The sequence below is a fragment of the Ursus arctos genome, unplaced genomic scaffold (assembly GCF_023065955.2).
Source record: "Ursus arctos isolate Adak ecotype North America unplaced genomic scaffold, UrsArc2.0 scaffold_4, whole genome shotgun sequence".
Classification (NCBI taxonomy): domain Eukaryota; kingdom Metazoa; phylum Chordata; class Mammalia; order Carnivora; family Ursidae; genus Ursus; species Ursus arctos.
Window position 1 is genome coordinate 24,136,764 of NW_026623056.1, and position 22,430 is coordinate 24,159,193.

Here is a 22,430-nt window from a genome sequence, read left to right on the forward strand (position 1 = left end):
ATGCTCACAATAACTGCCCTGTAGAAAATCATGAACCACTTCCTTCAGTGATGACTCAGTTGAAAGAGTTGGGGAACATAAAACAAACGCATGTTTATGGCTTTCTCTTTGATCCATTCCACGGGTATTGAAAGGCATATCTGATTCAGCTTAAAACAAAAAACAAAAAACACCAAAAACAAAAAAACGAAAAAACACCCAAAGCTACAATCTCTCAAGTGTTCTAGTTTCCACTTTGCCAGTGATTATATCTAGATCCCTTACGCTTTCCATGCCCTTCTACGTTCTCTATGTCTCCAAAGTTGCCAAAGTCAGACCCAGTTTCAAACCATGCAGATTCACCCTTAATTTTCATAACAGAACCTGATTCCTTTACAAAGGCAGCTGCATCTTTACATAATTCTTATCTCACTGTGGCAAAACACATAAAATTAGCAAGCTATTTCAGCCTTTGAATCCTTCCTTTTAGCTGAGATTCCATTTAAATCAGAGTAAAAATCTAGGTTATGACTTGTTTGAAGGAAAGTCCTGTACAGAGCTCCGAAAAGTTCACTTAGCAGTCCACCAGGCTTTCCTTACTTAGCTGGCTAGTCTTCCTGGCCTCCCTTTTTTAGCAGGAAGAAAAGGGATACTCTTCATGCCCAGCTTTATTTTTAAACTCGCATGGCTTTATTCCTGGAAGCCTCTGATGGCCTACCTGCCCTGAAACGGAGTCAGTTAGGCCCTGCTCTGTCACATGCACCCATGTCATGCTGAATAAGGGACCAGCAGAACCAGACCTTTGGTAGGGGAAGGGCAGAAGAGGTGAGGGGGGAACGGGCTGCCGGAGAGCGGCTTGTCTTTAAGGAAGGCCCCACCCCATCAGGAACCAGGTAAACTTGCACTGGGAGAAACTAGTACCTGGCTGTGGAGGGGTTGGCATGCCCTTTCCCTCTCTTTTCTCTCCTCTTCCCATTCTGAAGCTGATCTTAGGGTAGAGGGTGGTGATAGGAAGGGGTCCAAAGGAAGCAGGGGTCCATGTGTGTCCTCCTCACAGCCCTTGGGCTCTGGATCAGGCTCTCAAGCCCTCATCCAGTACGGGCCTGTGTGGTGGGAAGCAGAGAGATTTTCTAAGGCCACTCCCTCCTTCCACCTTTGCTGAGTTAAAGACCGAAATGCTTTCCTGGGCCACAGGGACGCAGGGTCCTTTCCTGGCTAAAGGAATTTGTGTAACGCCGGAAGGGTGTATACTTCTAGCGGTGCAGTGTGCTTTTATAACGAGTGTACACGAACATTTCCAGTCTCGACAAGACGTGTTAACTTCGTAATTGCAGCGTCCAGCACAATCCTTGATACCACAGAAGTTTGATGCACCAGTGTCCCAGTGGCTAGGGCCGGGGGTGGGGGCGCCATCATTGGCCAGGTTCGGCGCTGGGGCTGCGCTTTGACCGCTATGTGTGTGCGTGTGTGTGTGTGTGTGTGTGTGTGTGTGTGTGTGTGTGCGCGCGCGCGTGTGCGTGTGTGTGTGCGTGTGCGTGCGCGCGCAGATCAGGCGCCTTGTCCGGGCTCCTCCGAGCGAGGGGTGTGGCCCCCGGCGGTGGCGCGGGCCAGTGCGGGAGCCGGGAGCGTGCGCGGCGGGGGCGGGGGCGAGGGCGAGGGCGGGGGAGGGCGCGGCGGGGCGCGCGGCGGGGCTGACGTTGGCGCTGGAGGGCGGCGCTGAGGGTGGTGGGCGGCGGTGCCTTGACCTCTCCCGAGAGCAGATGGAGTGGGCCCGTGGCCGCTAGCCAGAGGGACAGCAGCTGCGAGGCCGGGGCGACCCCAGGACCCCGGCAGCTGCCACCGGTGGGAAAGAGGATCCCGGGCTTGAGCGAGGTGTGCTGGGGACGGCGGGGAGGACCTCTAGGCTCCCAGACAACCTTGTGTGCACCACCTGTCAGATGTGAAAAACTCTCGAAGGACCAGTAGGGCGCATCCATACCCTTCTTTGTTACAAATGGAGGCACTGAGTCCACGGGGAGAGACTCAGTCCCCAAGTCACACAGCTATTAAGTAGCAGAACCAGGACTAGAAAACTGGTCTTGCTTAAGAGGTTTTTTTTGAACCTATCGTCCTCACTGAATGAATACGGATAATAATACAGGTAATTAGTGTTATAAAATATTAGATTTGGGGGATGGTGATATTACTTTGACATTCAGGACTATTAATATGATTTATGTGCTGGAAAAACCCAGCCGCTTTGTCCTCCCTGGGCTTGGGCGTCTCATTCCCTCATTCATTAAATATTTGCTCAGCAGTTATTTGTGCCAGGCACTCAGCTAGAAACTGAAGGTGTAGAGACAAACAAGAACCAGCCCTCCATATCGAGCCGAGGAGATTATTCCCCGGACACCAGTAACTGACGAAGGTGTGGGAAACGCAGTAGGCGTTAGATAGCGCACCGTGGAAGCTCCCAAGGAGATGTCATTTCTGGCTGACTGCAAGAAGACCTTGGGGGAGGAGGTGGAAAGCACATGGAATCTCTGACCTGGAATCTCTAAGAGTGGGACTTTGGGGGGCATTTGGAAAGGGGCAGCGCATTCCAGGTAGAAGGTTCAGTGTTAGCAACAAAATTCCAGGTGAGTGTGAGGAATAATGTGGTTTTTCTAGAATGGAGGAATGAACGTAGGTGGGCAAGATGGGAAGTCAGTAGTGGGGAGCCTTGGACGGATTCCAAGCAGTGGCCGAGTGAGGGTGGCTCATCTGGAGGGGAGGGGGTTTCACCTGGCGGGGAGGACGGTTCATCTGGTAGGGAGGATGGTTTATCTCCTCAGCTGTAGAATGAGGATGTGCGACCAAAGAGCCTTGCAACTCTGAGGGGCTGGGAAGTAGCCATTCTGGGAGTGTGGGGCTTCATGGAGCCATCTCGGTGTAGTAGGACCACGGATGAAAAAATGCAGCTGAAGTGAGAAAAGGTCCCAATCGAATTGGGAGATGTTGGCTTAGGGATGGTGTGTGATAGTGTTTCAGACTTCCAACAGCATTGCATTCTTGGGAGTAGTTTGTGGAAAAAGTGCGTGTAGTATTCCTGTAACACAGGTGGCCTCATGGTCGTGAGCAGCGGGTAATCAGCCTGTCCCTACTTGTGCAGGGGGCAGTTCCATCTTTCCATGCATTCGGAGGAGGAGCTATAAACAAGGTAGCCTGTTTTGGCAGTTGAAACAAGAAATTTCTTGTACCGAGATTACAGATTTACCTTCATGCCACTCTTTATTATGAACTAGACAATTATGTGCAGATGAACTGTTAAAACAATGTCTTTTTTATCTTAAAGGTGACACACACAGATTGTAATAGAGGCCTTTACAAATGTATCTTTCATTGGTTCTGTGTCAACTCATGTTTATGAAACACACTATTATTTTCTTGTGCCCAAATGAAACGGGCAGCTGTGGCCCAAGTACATCAAATTACCCAAGCAGATAGGTGATAGCCATTTGTCTAAGATCTGAGTCTAGGCATCTTCTAGATGCTTCTAGCTCCACTTTGACACCTCTTCTGCAGGAGATTAGCATTCCCCAATTCCTATTACTCTCTGGTTCTGCATATACATGTTTAAAAACTTCCTGTGTTGTTACATGAAATATATATTCCGTGTGCTTTCTCAGCTTCTCCATGTGATGGGGTTTTGAGAAGAGGGAAAACATGAAATGATGTTTAGTAGCAATTCCTTTGGTTAACAGTGTTAGTCGGTGGTATAAAGAAGGAGCGTGCAGGCTGGAATAAGAAGACAGACCTGGAATTGAATTCCGTCTCTGCCTCTTACTACCTTTGTGACTTTAGGTCTGACAGGTAACTCATCGGAGCCTCGGGTTCCTCGTCTGTAAAATGGTGATCATAATAATCAGCTCACAATTGCTCACTGGTCCAACAGTGTGCTAGAAGGGCTGCAGAAATGTCAGCAATGGGGTCAGCACAGTGTGAATGAGGAGAAGCAGTTAGGATCACGAGGCTGACCTGAGTCCAGGTGTGGGTTCTGCCTTTTCCACTGTGTGACTTTGGATAAGTTCCTGAACTGCTTGTGAACGTCATAAGCCTCATCTTTAAAATGGGGGAAATAATCATCTCCACTTTATGGTGTTGGTTTGAGGATTACACCTAGCACTGTTCCTGAGAAACAGAAGGAGAGAACCCTAGAGCTGAAAGGGACCTTACAAGTCCTTCTACCCTAATCACTCTGGCCTCCCACCACCATCGTGGGAATGTTATTTGTATCAACCCTGACTGTGTTTAAACATCCCCAGCGACAGACTGCTCTATGCACAAGGTGCTCTATTCCATTGTTGGATCGCTTTCAGTGACGTTTCCTCATACACAGCTGAAATCTGCTGAAATCAATATAGCTTCCACGTATTTGTCCTCTTCTATGTCTTCTATTTAAGAAAAGCACTGGTCTCTTTTTTTTACTAATACTTTTGTTTCTAGGTAATTGTAGATTCATATGCAATTGTAAGAAATAATACAGAGAGATCCTTTATACCTTTACCCAGTTTCCCCCAGTGGTAACGTTTTACAAACTGTGGTGTGATATCACAGACAGGTTACTGCATTGACGTGACTGAGATGCAGAACATTTCCATCATCTCTAGAATCCTATTTATAGCTACACCCACTTCTCTCTCACCACTTCCTTAACCCCTGGCAACCACTATTTTTTCTCCATTTCTATAATTTTCTCATTTCAAGAAAGTTCTACAGATAGAACCATACAGTATCTAACTTTTTGGCATTGGCTTTTTTCACTCAGCATAGTTCTCTAGAGATTCATCCAGGTTGCTGCATCCATCAATAGTTTGTTCCTTTTTATTCCTTAGGAGTATTCCATGGTATGGCTGTACCACAGTTTATCTACCCACGAAGTACACCGGGGCTGTTTCCAGTTTGGGGCTGTTATGAATAAGCTGCTCTAAACGCTCATGTACAGGTTTTTGTGTAAATATAAGTCTTCGTTGTCTTCAGTCTCTGGGGTAAATGTCTAGGAGCACATCGCAGGATCATCTGGTAGTTACAGGTTTTTAAAGAAATTGCCATATTGCTTCAAGAGTGACTATGCCAGCAAATGAGTGATAGAGTTACTGGGCACCCTTGCCAGCATTTCCTGTTGTCAGTATTTTTTAGCTATTGGCATAAGTGGGTAATGCTATCCCATTGTGGTTTTAATCTGCATTTCCCAAATGCCTCATGATGTTTAACATGGCTTACTTGACACCTGTGTCTCTTCTTTGGTGAAATGTCTTTGTGTCTTTTGGTCATGTTCTAATTGTATTCTTTGCTTCTTTACTCTTGAGTTTTGCGAGTTCTTTGTATGTTCTCAATACTAGTCCTTTCTCAGATGCGTGGTTTGCAAATATTTTCTCCCATTCTGTAGCTTGTCTCTTTTGAGCTTTTAACAAGATCTTTTGAAGTGCAAAAGTTTTAAATTTTGAGGACGTTAATTTGTCAGTTTTTCCTTTTATGGATACTACTTTTGATATCAAGACAAAGAACTCTTTGTCTACCCTAGATCCTCGTGAGTGTCTTCTATGTGCTTTCCCCTCTATGTTTTATAGTATTACATTTAATTCCATGATCTGTTTTGAAATATTTTTTGTATAAGATGTGAGACTTAGATGGAGGTTTGTGTTTTGTTTTGGTTTGTTTTTGTCTGTTGTTTTTTTGCAATGAATATTCAATTGCTCTCACACCATTTGTTGAAAATCTTCTGTAAAACAGCATAAGACCTTTGGCAAGTCAAGTTACACACCTGTTACTATTTCCTCTATCTTGAAAATGAACGGCTATGCTAGAACTAGATGGGTGTTATTCAAGCTCCATTCCTAGAATTTCTGGGGCCCCAGAGAACCTCAGTAGCAGCAGCAATGAGGAGCAGATGGGACTCTCATGCTCCTTCCTGACTTCATCCAGGGCAGAGCTACTTTTGTGTTTGATATTTTTGTGGGTCCATCTGATATTTGATTTAATTCAGGGCTCTGATGCTAAAAACAAGTTTGGAGAACTGTGGATTAGGTAATGTCTGATGTACTTTTCTGCAGTAAATTGCTGTAATTCTAAGCACTTGGTATTGGAACTCACTTTCCCCTTACATATTAGCCTCCAATCTCCTCCCTTAGTTTCTTGAGTGGTTACTCATATGAAATGTTTTCCTTGTTATCCCACCATCCTTCCCTATAAATATGATAGGCTTCATGCAATCAATTAAGTTACATTTCACAAATCAGTTTACAAACTATATGTCAGAATTGAAAATGTGTTAAATGTATTAAAATTGTGCAGTGGAATCATCCGTTTCACAGAATTATTGTGGCCGAAAGGATAACGAACTAACGTCACACAAAAGCCAGGAGCCACTTTCTCAACATTTACAAACAGCCACCTCTGTTTTACCAACCACCTGTCTAGCTCTGGCCAGTTCACAAAGCCTGGTTACTGCAGCTCACCACCGCTGTCCCAGCATCGGGAACAGTTTTGTACCCATACAACCATACAACCGCATTTTTCATCTTCAATACAATACTCAATAAATTACATGAGATGTTCAACACTTTATTATAAAACAGGCTTCGTGTTAGATGATTTTGCCAACTGTAGGCTAATGGAAGTGTTCCGAGCATGTATTAGGTAGTCTAGGCTAAGTTATGATGTTCAGTAGGTTAGATGAATAAAATGCACTTTGACCTATGATATTTTCAACTAACAATGGATTTATTGGGATGTAACCCCAATGTAAGTGATCTGTATGAAGGTTTCAACGGGCATTTTCCAAAAGTTGGCATTAGCTACTGTATATTTTTTCTATAAAATGAAGTAACATCATAATAAGCTCAAATAGTTGTTTAAGAAGTTAAATAGGGTTAATTGAGATAGTGCATTTGAAAAAAAAAATGTTACACTACAAAGTGCTCTCTGTTCACAGGGTGATTATTATTGTAAGTTTGGCTAGGTCCCTGGATTCTAGTAGGCAGCTGTGTGTGCTTGCTGAGTCCTATTCATGGGAAATGTGTTTGTTTATTTCATAGTATATTATCTATTTTTCCTTTTAGTGCCCATGTGGCCAAATTCTGTACTCCATCTTAATAAGACTCAAACATATTTGACAGAGTGGTTAGACTTAATGGTTTCCATAAAGTTGTTTTAATAGTTATTTTTCAACAGATGGACAGCTTACATTTGGCTGCATTTCTGTGACAGTGTGATGACTGAAGTTTTCAACAGATGGCACACAAATACTTGGGAAAACACCCTCCCAATATTAAGTGTTGTAAAAAAAAGACTTTTAGAGTGCCAGAAAAATGATAGTCTGTATTCCCAAGTCCTTAGCCTATGCTATGATGATATAATTTAGATGGTTTGAAAATTTCCCTTTCTGGCACTCGGAATTATTTTGTAAATGAGCATACATATCTATATTAGAGTGAGGGATGATGAGAAACTCTGCTGTCACTTAGAGATTCAACATGGATATAGCACTAAAATCTCCTTTTGAGTATTGATGAGTGTCTCTAACTTCCGCCTGCTGAGTCATTCTACTTCCGTGCCATACGTACATAGAAAATGTAACCTTCCATAAAAATCAACCCTCAAGAGATTTATGTGTTCTTTCTGAAAAGTATTGACTTAAAAGAAAAAAAACAAAAAATTTTCACCAAACTTAGAATTTTCAGACATATTCATCAACGTGGTGAACTCCCAACGTTCCAAGTTGTCTCACTTCTACAGTGGCTGCCTTACACTGTTTCTGGAATCAGTAAGTAAGGAATCAGACAGTGAGTAAAGCAGTAGAAGAGTGGTGGAAACCTGTGGGGACGTTTGTGGCTGTCACATGACAAAGAGCATATACTGATGTTTAGTGGGTAGAGACTGAAGTGTCTACTCCTACGCAGTACAGTTTGGCACAAGGAAGAAAAGTCCTGTTTCTTACAGTATGACTGACTACCCGGCTGGCCACTCATCTGAGCCTGGAACTTATCTCTGGTTAAGTTAAATGATAGAGTAAGTTTTGCAATATAAGGTATTTTTTGCACAGAATGTCAGTATCCACCCACACCCTGTACTTTGATTTTACTGTGCTGATATATGAAAGGCTGGAAGACTTCTCATCTTCTGCTTCTGAATCCTGACTTTTTCATGCTAAGTAAGCGTAAGCGTATTATATCTTTTGGTACAGTTGCGGACTGAGTATTTACATAAAATGGATATTATTATAAATTTACTTCCCCCTTTCTATTCCAAGTGGGGCACGATATGAATACTTTTGAAATTTCGTATATAGGTAAATTATATTATCTATGAATTTCTGGATTTAAAGAGAGAACTATAAAATGCTTATTATTGTGAAGAAGCTCTGTGGTTGATCAGGATGAGAAGTATTGCTATAGAAAATTAAGCAATTAGCAGATAAAACTCTTTCTCACATCTTTTTCACTTGTGCACACATAATTCAGGGTTGGAGTCATTCAAAGAAAAGGACAGTAGTGTGAGTTTAAGTCTTTAATAAGGAATGCAATCCCCATAATTTCTGTATCCCTATACTCCTATGGAAGTCTTAAACTGATTTTCTTTTGGCAAGTCATGTCAGCTAGATCTTCTTTGTGTCTGTCATTGCAGATGGCGTTTAATGATTGCTTTAGTTTGAGCTATCCTGGTAACCCCCAGCCAGGGGACTTGATTGAAGTATTTCGTTCTGGCTATCAGCACTGGGCACTGTACTTGGGTGATGGTTATGTTATCAACATAGCACCTCTAGGTAAGGCTTGTTTCCAGCAACTCCTGAGACCTTTTGAGTTTTCTTGTTATAAAAAGGAATCATGAATGAAATCATGAAATAAAACAAAATAGAAATATATGTAGAAAGTAGATAAATCTATCTGAAACAGGTTTAGGGAAGGACATATTAAGACCAAAGTGGCATTGGATCAATCACAAAGACCAATAAACATTAAGATTTAAAACCTCTGGATTAAAAAAACAAACAAACCACAATTAAAAAGTAAATAATCCACTGGGGAAAATATTTGTCACAAACATGATAAGAGTCATTGTCTTTATATAGCACAGAAATTATTTCAGTCTGTTCAACATTTATTTATAGATTACCCAGGATATGCCAAATGCTATTCTAGATGCTGGGGATACATAAACACCAAATCCCAACAAACAAATGGGTAAAGAACTATGAATAGTTTGTAGAAGAAGAAAAGCAGAAGCCCAATACCTATCTTTAAAGGTAGTAATCTAGGAATTGTGTAATAAAATAACAGATTTTATGACTATCACAGTAGCAAAGATTTAAAAATGATAGCAGTCAGTGTGGATAAGGCTATAATGAAATCAAAACAAGGATCTTGTTGAAAGAAATGGAAGTTGCTAACATCATTCCTGAAAACAATTTAACAATATGTATTAAAAGTCTTAAAAGAGTTCATGTACTCTGACCCTGTAATTGTACTTCTATGAATTTATTCTTCAGAAATATTTATAGAAATGTAGAATAATGTTCTTTATAAGCGTGTTTACTTCTATCTCATTTATAACAGTTTAAAAATAGACAAGAGCGAAATAACAAATGTTAGTGAGGATGTGGAGAAAAAGGGAAGCTTTCTGCACTGTTGGTGGGAATGCAAACTGGTGCAGCCACTGTGGAAAACAGTATGGAAGTTCCTCAAAAAATTAAAAATAGAAATATCTGTGATCCAGTAATTCCACTACTGGATATTTACCTAAAAAAAATGAAAACACTAATTCGAAAGGGTATATGTACCCCTATGTTTATTGCAGCATTATTTACAATGGCCAACGCATGGAAGCAGCCTAGGTGTCCATCCACACATGACTGGATACAGAAGATGTGGTATAGACACAATGGAATATTACTCAGCCATAAAAAAGAATGAGTTCTTGCCATTTGCAACAACATGAATGGACCTAGATGGTATTGTGCTAAGTGAAATAAGTCAGACAGAGACACATAGCATATGATTTCACTTACACGTGGAATCTAAACAAAACAAGACAAAACAACCCCCACAAAAATAAGTGAAGAAACAAGTCAGAAACAGACTCATAAGTACAGAGAGCAAATGGGTGGTTGCCCGACGGGAGGGATAGGGGGATGGGTGAAATATGTGGAGGGGATTAAGAGGTACAAAAAAGAAATCGACAGTGGCTGAAAGTTCAATAGGGGGCTCTTTAAATGAATTACGACTTTGCCACAGAAAATTAGAATATTCTGTGTTTGACGGAATTCTTTATTTGCAAGTAACAGAAAACAAATACAAATTAGCTTAAGCAAAAAAGGCAAATTCACTGCTTCACTGGGGGAAACTACAAAAAGGGTAAAGATGGTACGGGCCTCAGGGATGCTTGGATGTAGGGGTTTGAACATGATTATCAAGCCTCACATCTGCATTTTCTTTCTATATGTTGTCTTAATCTCTGACTATGTTTCTCTAGGAAACTGAACTGATAACTGTGACTGTCCTTAGGCTCTCATTCTTCTAGCTCTGTGACCCAACAGGAGAGAGCTAATCCCTGCCCGTTCCAGTTAGAAATAGCATGGAGAACAATCCTAATTGGTCTAGTGTGGATCCCATGCCCATCACTGGACCATCCCTGTGCCCAGGAGAATGAGGTATTATAATTGACCCACACAAAATCTTTTCCAGAAAGAAAGAGGCAGTTGTGGGATAGGGTGCTAGATAGGCCAAAACAACAGCCATTAAAAAAAATCATATTTCTGGCCATGTTTAATTGCGTGAGAGATAATCTTGCATTATATTTATTTGAACATTCCAGATTAAAAATGCAGTATGTAATATGATACCTAGTTTGCAAAGAAATAATATACACACATTTGCATGCACACGTACACACTCATCTGTATACATATGTTAATAACAGACATAATAGACGTACATCAAAATAGTAACAGTTATTTCTGGGTGGGTAGATAATGGGAGATTTATATCTACATATTTATGTAGTTTTTTCCTGCGTTTCCTAAATGTTTAGAAATAAGCACAGATTTATTTTTTAAGAAAAAAAAATGTATGCAATCAAGTAGACTGGAACATTTTTACCTTCAAGATACCTTTAGAAAGAAGTGTTAGTAATCCTAATCTTAGTATCTTGGAAATGTCTGAAGTGGGTTTTGCAACATTTTGAGATATTTGCCTCCTGTTCTAGAGTATTGGAAATAGAAATGGCAAATATGGTGACATTTATGATACAGAGCCATTGGTTTCTGGGGAGTCTAGTGATTAATATTAAGCAATGCTACATTATTTCTACAGTTTTCACGTCTGGAAAATAATAAAGAGATTTTTTCTGTTCTTTCCTTATTTTCATGCATTAAGCTCCATATTAATGTGGTTCTAGCATGGAGCTTTGATCCGTAGACTGAAATCCAATTCCTGGTTCTGTTGTTAACTACTCACATAGTATTGTGCAAGCCAGTTCACCTCTCCAAGCTTCAATATCCTCATCCGTAAATTGATTGCATCAGACTAGTTTTTAAAAATTTAAGTAATTCTAACTAGGAGATACATGCTTTAAGAACTTGTAATGTATAATAATTTTCAATGTGTACGATATTAACTGGAAGTGCTGCTTGAATGAAAAAGCACTTGGAAGGTAGGAAAAAAGAGGAGTAGAAAAAGGAAGAGGGTCTAAACACCAGTTATAGGGAGACTCTCCCTCTCCTGATTTATTTGAACAAATAGCCAAGCATAGCAGTCTTAGGCAGATGGAGAGGGACCAGGGCCTGGCGTTAGAGCTGAACACTGAACCATCATCTGTCCAGGCTCAGATACTGACAGTGGCAGGCCAGGAGACAATGGCCCCTGCCAGTCTAGGCAGATACTTGCCAATTAGGGCAGCTAAAACGGAGTGGCAGGGGGTGGGGCATGTAATAGGTGGGTGGGTATGGCATAGCCTGGGCCACATCTAGTGGACAGCAACTACTAGGTTAGGTTCAGTTTCAGGACTTAGTTTCTTGGTCAAAAGGAAGAGGCAAGACAAAAGCAGTGCCCCAGTTGACCCTAGCTGACCCCTTAGAGGACTGAGGTACCATGCAGGTTTCAAACTGGACCCAAGTTGAAGCCAAGTTGAAAGGACAAGTGTAAAAAGCAGAGGAAGGGGTAAGGAGCACAGCTTCGACACTAGGACGAGCTTACTAATCAGAAGGCACAGCTGCTGAGGTCCAGCGATATTAGTTTGGAAGGGTTCAGATGCTGAGAAAGGGTATGTTTTATAGGAAAGTGGACAGTGATCTTAGGTGTACAATGCTAGGAACATATACCAAGATCTCTAACAACAATGCCAACCGATAGAGATCTTCCTCAAGAATGGGTAGTTTTCTCACCCAATTTGCTATGGGCAGATACAAATTTTCAAGGGGTTTTCTTAGATTCTCACTCATATTGTATTTAGTTATACCTGATAAACTACAGAATGAGTTGTTCAGTCTGGCAAGATTATGTAGCCTCTGGTTTGGGGCTAAGTTAGGAACAGAGCTTCCTTCAGTGGCTTCAATGACTCCATCACTTCGAAGGTGTGGCATTGTAACTATATGGCATTGGGGTTCACTGGGTTGTGTCCCTTGATCTTGCTAACCAGAATTCTCCTTATAGAGGATGGCATTTCTGCACCATTTACAAGCGCCAAGTCTGTATTCAGCAGGAAGGCCCTGGTGAGGATGCAGCTGCTGAGGGATGTCGTGGGAAACGACACATACAGAATAAACAATAAATATGATGGGACATACTCCCCTCTCCCCGTGGAAGAAGTCATCCAACGGTCAGAGATGGTTATTGGACAGGAGGTGGAATATGACATACTTGTCAACAACTGTGAGCATTTTGTGACTTTGCTTCGTTATGGAGAAGGAGTTTCAGAGCAGGTGAGTTTTCTTTAGAAGATATATAAGAGCTTCTTACGTTGGAAAAATAATAACTACTGACTGTAAGATTCACAGGCCACGAACAAAATGAAAAGGACAAGAAAATATGAGAACTCCAAGGGATAAAGGAAGGAATCAAGTTGTCCAAGGTCATGTAACAAGTTAATGGCCAAATTAAAGCTAGAACGTGGACATCATGAATTTGGAGCTGGAAGGGACTTGAAGCAGAATCAAGACCATAGCTTTTCTGTCAGTCCTACTGCCCTCTGTCCTTCAGGGTTTTGTTTTGTTTTCCTATTTCCATGCCATACAGCAGTCTCAAATCGTAACCTCACACACTGAAAGGAACATTCTGAAAAGAATGTTGAGATTTTTACGTGGGAGTTCATTCACCAAAAACATAGATGGTAACTCTGGGATTCTTTTCCATTAGCTGAGAGAGGCCAACTAATGACAGGCATATTTCGGTGGGTCTGAAAATGATTTCTGTCCCTTGCAATGCTAGTTTCAAAGGAATTTTGTGCTTTTAAGCAGATCCTTTGATTCATTGAGCTTTTAGATGACGTTAAAAAAGTGAGTCCATTATTTTTTAAATAGCGTGCAATGTTGTCATTTCTCACACTATTTTGTAGCATAGCAGATTCCTAACTAAAAGCATGCTTGATTCATTTGCCTTCTTTCTACCTATCATACCACCAATCCAATTCCAACATTGATGTTTTAACCTAAAGATTTATCAGAGTGATATAAGAGAATGAATAAAGACTCCCAGTATCTCGAAACGGTTTTTAATCCATTATATAAATGTCTATTCTAAGGAATGAGTTTACAGTTCTTCTCATGGAAGCTTGGGAAGATAGGAGAGGGAACATAATGAAACGATACATTTGTTTTCATTAGGAAATAATTTAATTGGAAATTCATTTTTATTAGGAAATACATTAACATAATGAATGTTCTATTCACATGTAACAATAAATTCTTCTGAACCAGAACACTGGATATCCACACAAATTCCTGCTCACCTTTGCATTGAAAACTAGTGGTATAGCTTGGAAATGGAGTCCATCCCTCTCCTTTGTAAATGATAAAGTTGTCCACTGTGTTCAACGAGCAATTTTTTTTTTTAATGTGGCTTTTAAAAAAAAGGATTAGAACCATTTTTTTGACTCTAATTTATAATCCCTTATCTTTCCACCTTTCATACCCAAAATCAAGACCCATGAAAAGTTAATCATTCCTCAACAACTAGAACTGTTCTTTAGCTGGTTCTGTTGAAGGCAGTGCAGTGACAGCCTTAAGAAGCCATCTAAACTTTAGAATTCTGCTGACCAGAGCTAGAACCGCCTCGTCCCCAGGTGTTAGCTGGGTGGCTTCGGGCACATTGCTTATCAGTTTCCTAATCTATAAACTGAGGTTGTTTCGAGGATTATAGGAGATATTTGAAGTCTTTTAGTACACTGTATTACCTATTATCCATCCCCAAACCAACAAAACTTAGATGAATATTATTTTTAATTACAATATTTTAGGAATTTTATACATCTTTGTTGGTACTCTTCAATAAAATGTTGATCTGATAGAAACTATAGCACTTGTATTATTATTTTCATTACTATCCATATTTAATAGTATTATTACTAATAATAGCTAATATTGGATTCCTTTTTGGGTCTCCTCAGGGCTTTGGGGTCTTGAGCATAGAGCAGTTTTTTTTAGGGAGGGAGAATGGCTATTCATTTCTCCCAATTTAAAAAACTGCAAATACATTTAAGAAGATTAGAAAAGTGGAAGGATTGTGGCCCCATCTTTTTCTTTGTGCTTTTCCATATTTAAAAAAAATTAATAGACTTTATTTTTTAGAGCAGTATATAGTTCACAGCAAAATTGAACTGAAAGTTTAGAGAGTTCCCTCATACCCCTCCCATCAGCTATGTACACAGCCTCCCCCACTATCAACATTCCACATCAGTGTGGTGTACTTGTTACAAAAGATGAACCAACACGGGACACATTACCCACCAGAGGCTATAGTGAAGGAAGCCAGAATATGTCACCCCAAAATATGTGGCATAAGGATTATTTTGAGCTGCAGGCAGTTGAGAAGCAGACCCTAAAAGTGGGACATACATTTTCAAAGGTGTCCTTCTTCCCTTTTCTAGCAGGAAGGACAAAAGTTAATCATCCAGGACAACCAGTGGTTATCATTAAGACTCTTACGATCCTGGAGAGGACACCAGAGGAATCTAAATGACAATCTTAACTAACTAGCCTTTGTCATTAGTTTCCCATATATTTACCTTCCCATGGTCTGCTGCCCTGGGAAGCCTAAAACTGCTTTCTTTTGTCCTGTCATTACTTTACAAATTTATTGTTCTTTTTTGAAGATGCTATGTAAGCCTGAATTCTAATCCACCTCTTTGAGTTTCTCTTCCCTGAGTTTCTTCCATGTATATATGAGATGAACATGTTGCTAAATTTGTTGGGTTTTTTTGTAAATTTGTTTTTTACTAGCGAGCCTCAGCTAAGAAACTAAATTTTGTCTCACCTAAAATAGTTTACATTAGGGTTCACTCTTAGTATTGTACATTCTATAAATTTTGACAAATGTAGAGTGACATATATCCGTCATTACAGTTTCATACAGAATAATTTCCCTGCCCTAAAATTCCTCTATGTTCTGCTTGTCTATTCTTCTTTCCTTCCCTCTAAACCTCTGGCAACCACTGAGTAGTATTCATATTAAGCAATATGCATGTAAAATACCTCCATGTCTTTTTATGGTTTGGAAGCTCATTTTTCTTTATCACTGAATAACATTCCATTGTCTGGATGTACATTCACCTACTAAAAAAATACCTTGGTTGATTTCAAGTTTTGGTAATTATGAATAAAACTGCTAGTTACATTTGTGTGCAGGTTTTTCTGTGGATATGAATTTTCAGCTCCGTTGGGTAAATACCAACGAGCATGTTTACTGGATTGTATGGGAAGAGTATGTTTAGTTTTGTAAGAAACCACCAAAGTGTCTTACAAGGTGGCTGTATCCTTTTGCATTCCCACCAACAGTGAATGAGAGTTCCTGTTTTTCCATGTGTTCTTCAGCATTTGGTGTTGTGAGCATTTTGGGTTTTAGCCATTCGACTAGGTACATAATAGTATCTCATTGTCTTAATTTGCAATTCCCTAAACGTATGAAGTTAAGCATCTTTTCATATGCTTCTTTGTCATCTGCATATCATATTTGATTATGTGTCTTTTGAGATCTTTTGTCCATTTTTAAATTGGGTTCCCTGCTCATTTTCTTTTTGTTGAGTCTTAAGAGCTTTTTGCATATTTTGAATAATAGTTCTCTGTTCTTTACCAGATCTGTCTGTTGGAATTTTTTTCCCCCCTTAATCTGTGACTTGTCTTTTAAGAAAATTTTAAATAGACATTGTCCACTGTTACAGTCTTAACAAGGTATTGAAATGTGTCTTTGTTGAAGGTGGCAGCCCCTTTGAATAGGCCTGGACAAGCTGACCTGCGAAACACCCTGACTGTGCTTCAGTGTATCGCACTGTGGCCTTAGAGTCTCAGGGGAAGAGGAATTTTGATAAGCCCTGCAGTCATCTGTGACCCAGCTACACTATGTCAGGACACAGCACTTCAGATTCAGTTAATGTTTTGCTGGGCATGCATAGATCCTCAGAGTGAGGCCTTTATTATGTCCCACAGTCAGAAAACCCTGTAAAGGATAAAGTGTGAAGAGTCAGCTTAGGTGATTTTACAATCCTAAGTAAGTTGTGAAATAAAAGCTCTTGTTCATAGTAGTTCACTGAGAACACTCTGGGATGTTATACTCTTGCAGGTCAAATCCCATTACACAGAATTCCAAGAGATTGTCTGAAATCACTCAGAATTTTGCCATCTAGACTATAACTTGAAATGAGTGTTTGGGATTTGGGAAACTGCTCACACCGTAGGAGGTAGCTTGCTTGTCATGGTAATCTGGCCTAGGTGCTCTCAGGGGATTTTGGTTTAGAATCACATGCTCTTCCCAGGCCTCTTAGATCTGTGGGATTTCTCTCACCTCTTATGTTTCTAATGGCTGAAGGAGACCCGGTGAGTTAGGTCTGCATTTAGCTGGGACCACCCTACCCACAGGGTCCTTCACTTTCCCAGGCTATCATTTGACTCCTCTTTCTAAAGACACAGATTGTGCCTTCCTATTTGTTCATTGCCCACTGTGTTTCCCCGTATCAGAACTTCTTGGGATCTCAGCATCTGCCTGAAATGAGGGTTAGGCTTGATTTATAATCCTTGACCCCTGTCTGATTATTGATTTTGCCCCTCTTTGGAATTTTGTCCTATGTCTTGTATCTTCCTGTCCCTTTGGCTCCCCATGCGCTAAGTGGGTAGCTCTACGCTGCAGCAAATTTGGAGTCTTTACTGGGAAATAATTTAGGCGGTGACTCATTCAGAAGTATGAATAAAATAATCAACCAAACAAACAGAGTTAGAATTGTAAACTAAAATAGGATTTGTCTGTTGTTTGCCGATGCCATTCTCTCTGGCAACTGGGGATGGTGGCAGAGCAGGGAGCTGCAATGACAGGCCTTGTCCCTACAGACCACAGGATGGTGTAATGGAATGAATACTCCTGTCATTGTGCTTCTTTCCTGGCCAGGCCCTTATGGTCTGTTTCCAACATGGAAGCTGCAGTTAGGGAGGTAGCACTGTGTTGGGGTGGGTGGCAGGCTATGTAGGGGAGACCTGTGGGTTAGACAGAAGGCGTGCTCAAACGGGAGCTGGGTCAGGATTTCCAGCCTTTGAGTTGGTCCCTAGAGTCATTTGGGAGAAATGTTTTGCTTTATTTGAAAGCCTGATTCTTAAATCCCAGAGAACGACTGTTGTTTTCAGAATACCTGATGACTCTGAAGCATCTGAATATGACCTTTGGGTCATAAAATTGCACTCAAACTCATGCAGATGGAAGGCAATATTAGCTGAGTGCCATGAAAATCATGAATATTCATTAGATCTCTCATCGTGATGATGATTAATACCCTTAAAGCTATAAATGTCTGAACTCCTTTATGGACAATTGAGCTTGAAAGTGGTTTATTCTAGTTTGTCTACATGAGAAATTAATTTTTGACACAATAGTTAACATCATTATTGACTTCTTTTGAAGTTTGTTTATCAAAATAGAAATTGTATCTACCAAATTATTTTGCTAGTAGATACTCTCAAGTCAGGAAACACACACACACACACACACAGACACACACACACACACACACACACACACACACACACAGATTTTCACCCTGGTATAGACCCAACAAAACCAGTGTGTGTTTAGGATGTAGGGATTGCTTAGAGGGGAAACACATGGTTCACAACTCAACCTGTATCTAAACATCTTGGCGGTATGTCCTCAGGCAAATCACTTAACTTACCAAGTTTTGCAGAACAGAAGTAATATTACCTCCCAGATGTACTACCATGATTATTCAGAATTGTGCCACAATGAGTTATAAATTGGTGGGGGCTATAAAAATATGAGGAACATATACTTACGTGTATTTAATATATCTTTGTCGTAATTATAAAATTATAAATTTATTCATACACAATTAAATTTTGCATGAAGCTTTAAAATTGATCCTTTGTACATGAAAAGGGTCTTCCGTTTAGGAGACCAGTAAAGTTTGGGTGTAGGAGAGAGATACCTTTAGAATAAGATGTGTTTTTTGTTTGTTTCTCGTTTCTTTATAGGCCAACCAAGCAATAAGTACCATTGGGTTTGTGGCAGCTGCTGCTGGTGCCTTCTCACTCCTGGGCTTGTTTCCAAAAAGACAAAGAGCAAAATACTATTAACAATTTACTGAAGAAATATTGGAACTGAAGGAATTCGTGAGGAGGGGAAAAAAAAAAACCTGCGATGAATACTTATTTTCAATGCATCATTATTGTTCCAAATTCCAGTGATGGATGGCAGGCTCTTTAATAAATTGCGTACTGATATTATCTCATCATTGAGCCATGGAAATTTTTCTCGTTACTAGCAAAGATTGGCTGTGGCAGCTTAAACAAGAAGCAGTAGCCTTTGAGCAAGCCAGCAGAGGATCTTAACAAAATCACATCATATTTTATCTTCTACCAGAAATGTTGTTTTCCTTTTTCCTGAGGGTGGCTATTTTGTATTTGCCAGAGGAATGAAGAACCATTTATATGTGATTTTAAAAGAAATGTTAAGAGCCCCAAATTGTTGAGATTGGCATTTAACTTCATATTCCTTTTGTGTTAAGAAAAGAAACTGGGAAATTGAGCATTTGGTTAGGCAGTTTGTGGAGCTTTGATTAACAGTCCATTTGAGAGTGCACTCCCATCTCCTAGTTCCCGCGTAGATGCAGGTGGATTAGATGGGAGACAGCGTTCTTTGCACCAGTGTCTTCCCTGGAAGTGACTTATTTGTCAGGAGTATGTGACAAGCAAGAGTGGGCTGTTACTTCTACAGAGCTATGTTATTCCCTTTGGATTTTGAAGTATTTCAAGGATTTGACCCTTTTAACCTTAGCAAGAGATCACTAAATGCAGGTTTAAAGTGCCATATTTAGAAAACAATATCCCGTGTTATTGTTTAAGGCTTTTACTGTAAGTCAAGGAGTGTCCTGATTTTATTCTTGCACTTTATTGATTATGTGCTGGATGAAACAAATTACCTTTTAATACCTTCCCAGTGGAATTCTTGTTGATAGCAGGTGGAGAAAAGTGAATGACAGTCTCTATACCCTAGGATCGTATCAGACATTACAACATTACCCTACAAACCACACTACTAGCCAATGACATCCTTCTTGTGCCATTATTAAAAGCATTGCATTAAATAAAGGAAAAGTTCAAGTAAGTGGGGCTGGGAGGATATGATCAAGGAACTAGGAACATGGTAGATAAAGTAAAAATGAAAGTCTTGGACTTATTAAGCTGATGTAGATTTTACCACAGGGCCAGAAATACTCTATGGTCTAATTGCAAGTGTTACGAATAATGATGACAGAAGGGGTAATATGCTGCAGTCAGGGCCCGTAGAGACCCTATCTTTCTTCCTTGTTCCCTAACTAATCTCTTCTCTTTCTTATGATACCAATTCTGTCTCCAGATAACCCCCAAACTCCCCCTTCCTCCACTGGTCCTCTGGGAAGTGTGAGTGTCTTCAACCAGATACCATGATCCAAAAAGACCCCTTCATTTTTATTCTAAATTAAGTTTCTTGTTTCTTTTATGCTATGCATTCAAGTAATAGTAAAAAAACAAACAACCGCCCCCCAAACAAAAACACTTTCCTAAAATTGTCAAATAAGGTGAGATTGGCAGCAGTTTAATGTGTTACCTTTCCCAAGGTGTATTTACCTGTTAATAAAGGATGACTGCAGAGGGGAGATCTTACCTAAGGCAGGAGACTCAAGTGTGGTGGAATTACCAGGCCAGCCAATGGGAGGGGAGAGGGAGCAGAACTGGAGACATAGGGGCGCTCCTGAGGATCCTCAAGTCAAATCTTTCTAGAGAACTCTAGACATTTCCACTCCAGAAGATAGTCCTCGCTATGCCATGTCACAAATGCACTTTTTTTTTTTTAAAGATTTTATTTATTTGACAGAGATAGAGACAGCCAGCGAGAGAGGGAACACAAGCAGGGGGAGTGGGAGAGGAAGAAGCAGGCTCATAGCTGAGGAGCCTGATGTGGGGCCCGATCCCACAACGCCGGGATCACGCCCTGAGCCGAAGGCAGACGCTTAACCGCTGTGCCACCCAGGCGCCCCCACAAATGCACTTTTAAATTGAATTCAGGGTTAGCTTTTTCACATAGGTAGTGTTCAGACTCCATTGGTTTTCACCCTGAGAGGAAAGCTCACAACGTTAGTCGTCAGTCTTCCCATAACAATGGCCAGTCTTGATGGGCAGCTTAAGCCTGTATAGTTTGTGTTTCCTATAGGTAATCATTTAATATGTGGTCATTCTCACCGTGCTTTTAGCAAACATTTCTTCCAAGACTATCAAACCTTTCTCTGAGAGTACTTTTAGCAAAGTCAAGTGTAGAGTTCAACTTTATTTTGTGCCCCCCCATAAAAAGATGTGTGAAATAAATATCATCATCTATCAAATAACAAATAGGTTATTGGAAAAACTGGGTGGGAGAAGCTGTACATTTATTGAATAAAGATTTAAAAAAAATCTTTTTATGTTATCTAAATGTCATGGTGTATCAATTGAATCTCTGATTCTAAAGGTCAAATTACTAAATACAGATATGCCAATTCAAGGAAACTGAGCTGCCATATATTTTAGGTTGATGTACATTTCTTAATCATAATCTAAAAATCTTTTTCATCTTTTGATCTTTCATTGGTGGTCACTAAATTAAACACATTTAAAAATTATCACTCTCCAAAGTTGTGCACCCAAGAAAAGGTTAAAAAGCAAATAAAATGTAAATATATAGGAATTGGTAGCTACGCTACTGGCTTATATAACATAGTATATAGTACTATTTAGAGCAATGCATTGCCGAAATGTTAAAAACATTTTTTTTCAATCCTGAAGATTCTAGAATTGTAAAGGCATTATGGAATCCATACATCACAGTATTAGGCACATCATTGGCTCTCACGGGATGGAACTGACTGACTAATCGCCTATGAGCCATTAAAGGTCTGTTAAATTGGCAAAATCAGATTTATTGTTATGAGGAAAGCCTAGTAGCTAATTTAAAATGTTCACTAGGGATAGATGTCTTCTCAAGGTCACAGTGAGGTTGTTATATAGTAAAGGTAATAGTGTGCAGGATATATTTGCAGAGGATGGCCACCTTTTCTTGTGGCCATTAATGTGGCCATTAGTAATTGATTTAGATAACAAAAAGATGCAATGGAACTTAAGGCTCTTTAGCAGCTTGACAGTAGTCATGCTGTAGATACAAACATTATGGGTCCAGGATTGTTTTGAAGATGAGCAGTGCTGAGTTTGAACCAACTTTTCAACTTAGAACTTGAGGTTTAATCTGTCAGTAGCAAAAAATAAATAGAAGTGCCATGCTTCTTTAAGTGAAAAGTACATTTTAATGGGTTATCCCATTATCTTTGTGATTTACTCAGGATTTTCTTGCTCACTGACCGCAAAACAATATACCTTGGGAGATGTGAACATTGGTGGAGTTTGCTTAGATATAAGCTGTGCCCAAGCCAAGATTATATGCAATTGACAGACATCTCCATCACTCTCCGCACCCACACTTACTATGGTAAGAGTGGACTTCTCTGAAGTAAACGTCAATTCTTGTTTCTCTGCTAAAGCCGTACAAAAGAAGCAAAAACAGGAATTTTGTGACCTTGGGAAAAGATGTGCACATAAATGATCTTTGTAAGTGAATATAAAGGTTAAGTAAACTTGCAATGATTTGAGAGAAGGGCTTTTCCCCCAAATTCTTTTATTTCTGAAGATGCAAATAAAAATATATTGGTGAAACTTTCTT

The 22,430-nt window shown here is 40.1% G+C and overlaps 1 protein-coding gene across 4 annotated transcripts; it reads left to right on the top strand.

The window, feature by feature from the left end:
- The first annotated feature begins 665 nt into the window (after positions 1-665).
- PLAAT1 (phospholipase A and acyltransferase 1) lies at positions 666-22,427 on the top strand. 4 transcript variants are annotated; one of them, XR_008957333.1, is made up of 5 exons: positions 719-872; positions 8,623-8,761; positions 12,645-12,913; positions 18,677-20,511; positions 20,715-22,427. XR_008957333.1 is itself a non-coding variant. In XM_044383241.3 (4 exons), the coding sequence occupies exons 2-4, from the start codon at positions 8,623-8,625 to the stop codon at positions 18,776-18,778; spliced, it is 510 nt and encodes a 169-aa protein (XP_044239176.1). In that variant the 5' UTR covers positions 666-872; the 3' UTR covers positions 18,779-22,427. The 4 variants fall into 4 exon arrangements, 3 of the variants coding, with proteins under 3 accessions (XP_044239176.1, XP_057162728.1, XP_048071115.1); XM_044383241.3 differs by having other exon boundaries at positions 666-872; positions 18,677-22,427; XM_057306745.1 differs by lacking the exon at positions 719-872 and adding an exon at positions 1,705-1,851 and having other exon boundaries at positions 18,677-22,427.
- The last annotated feature ends 3 nt before the right edge of the window (positions 22,428-22,430 follow it).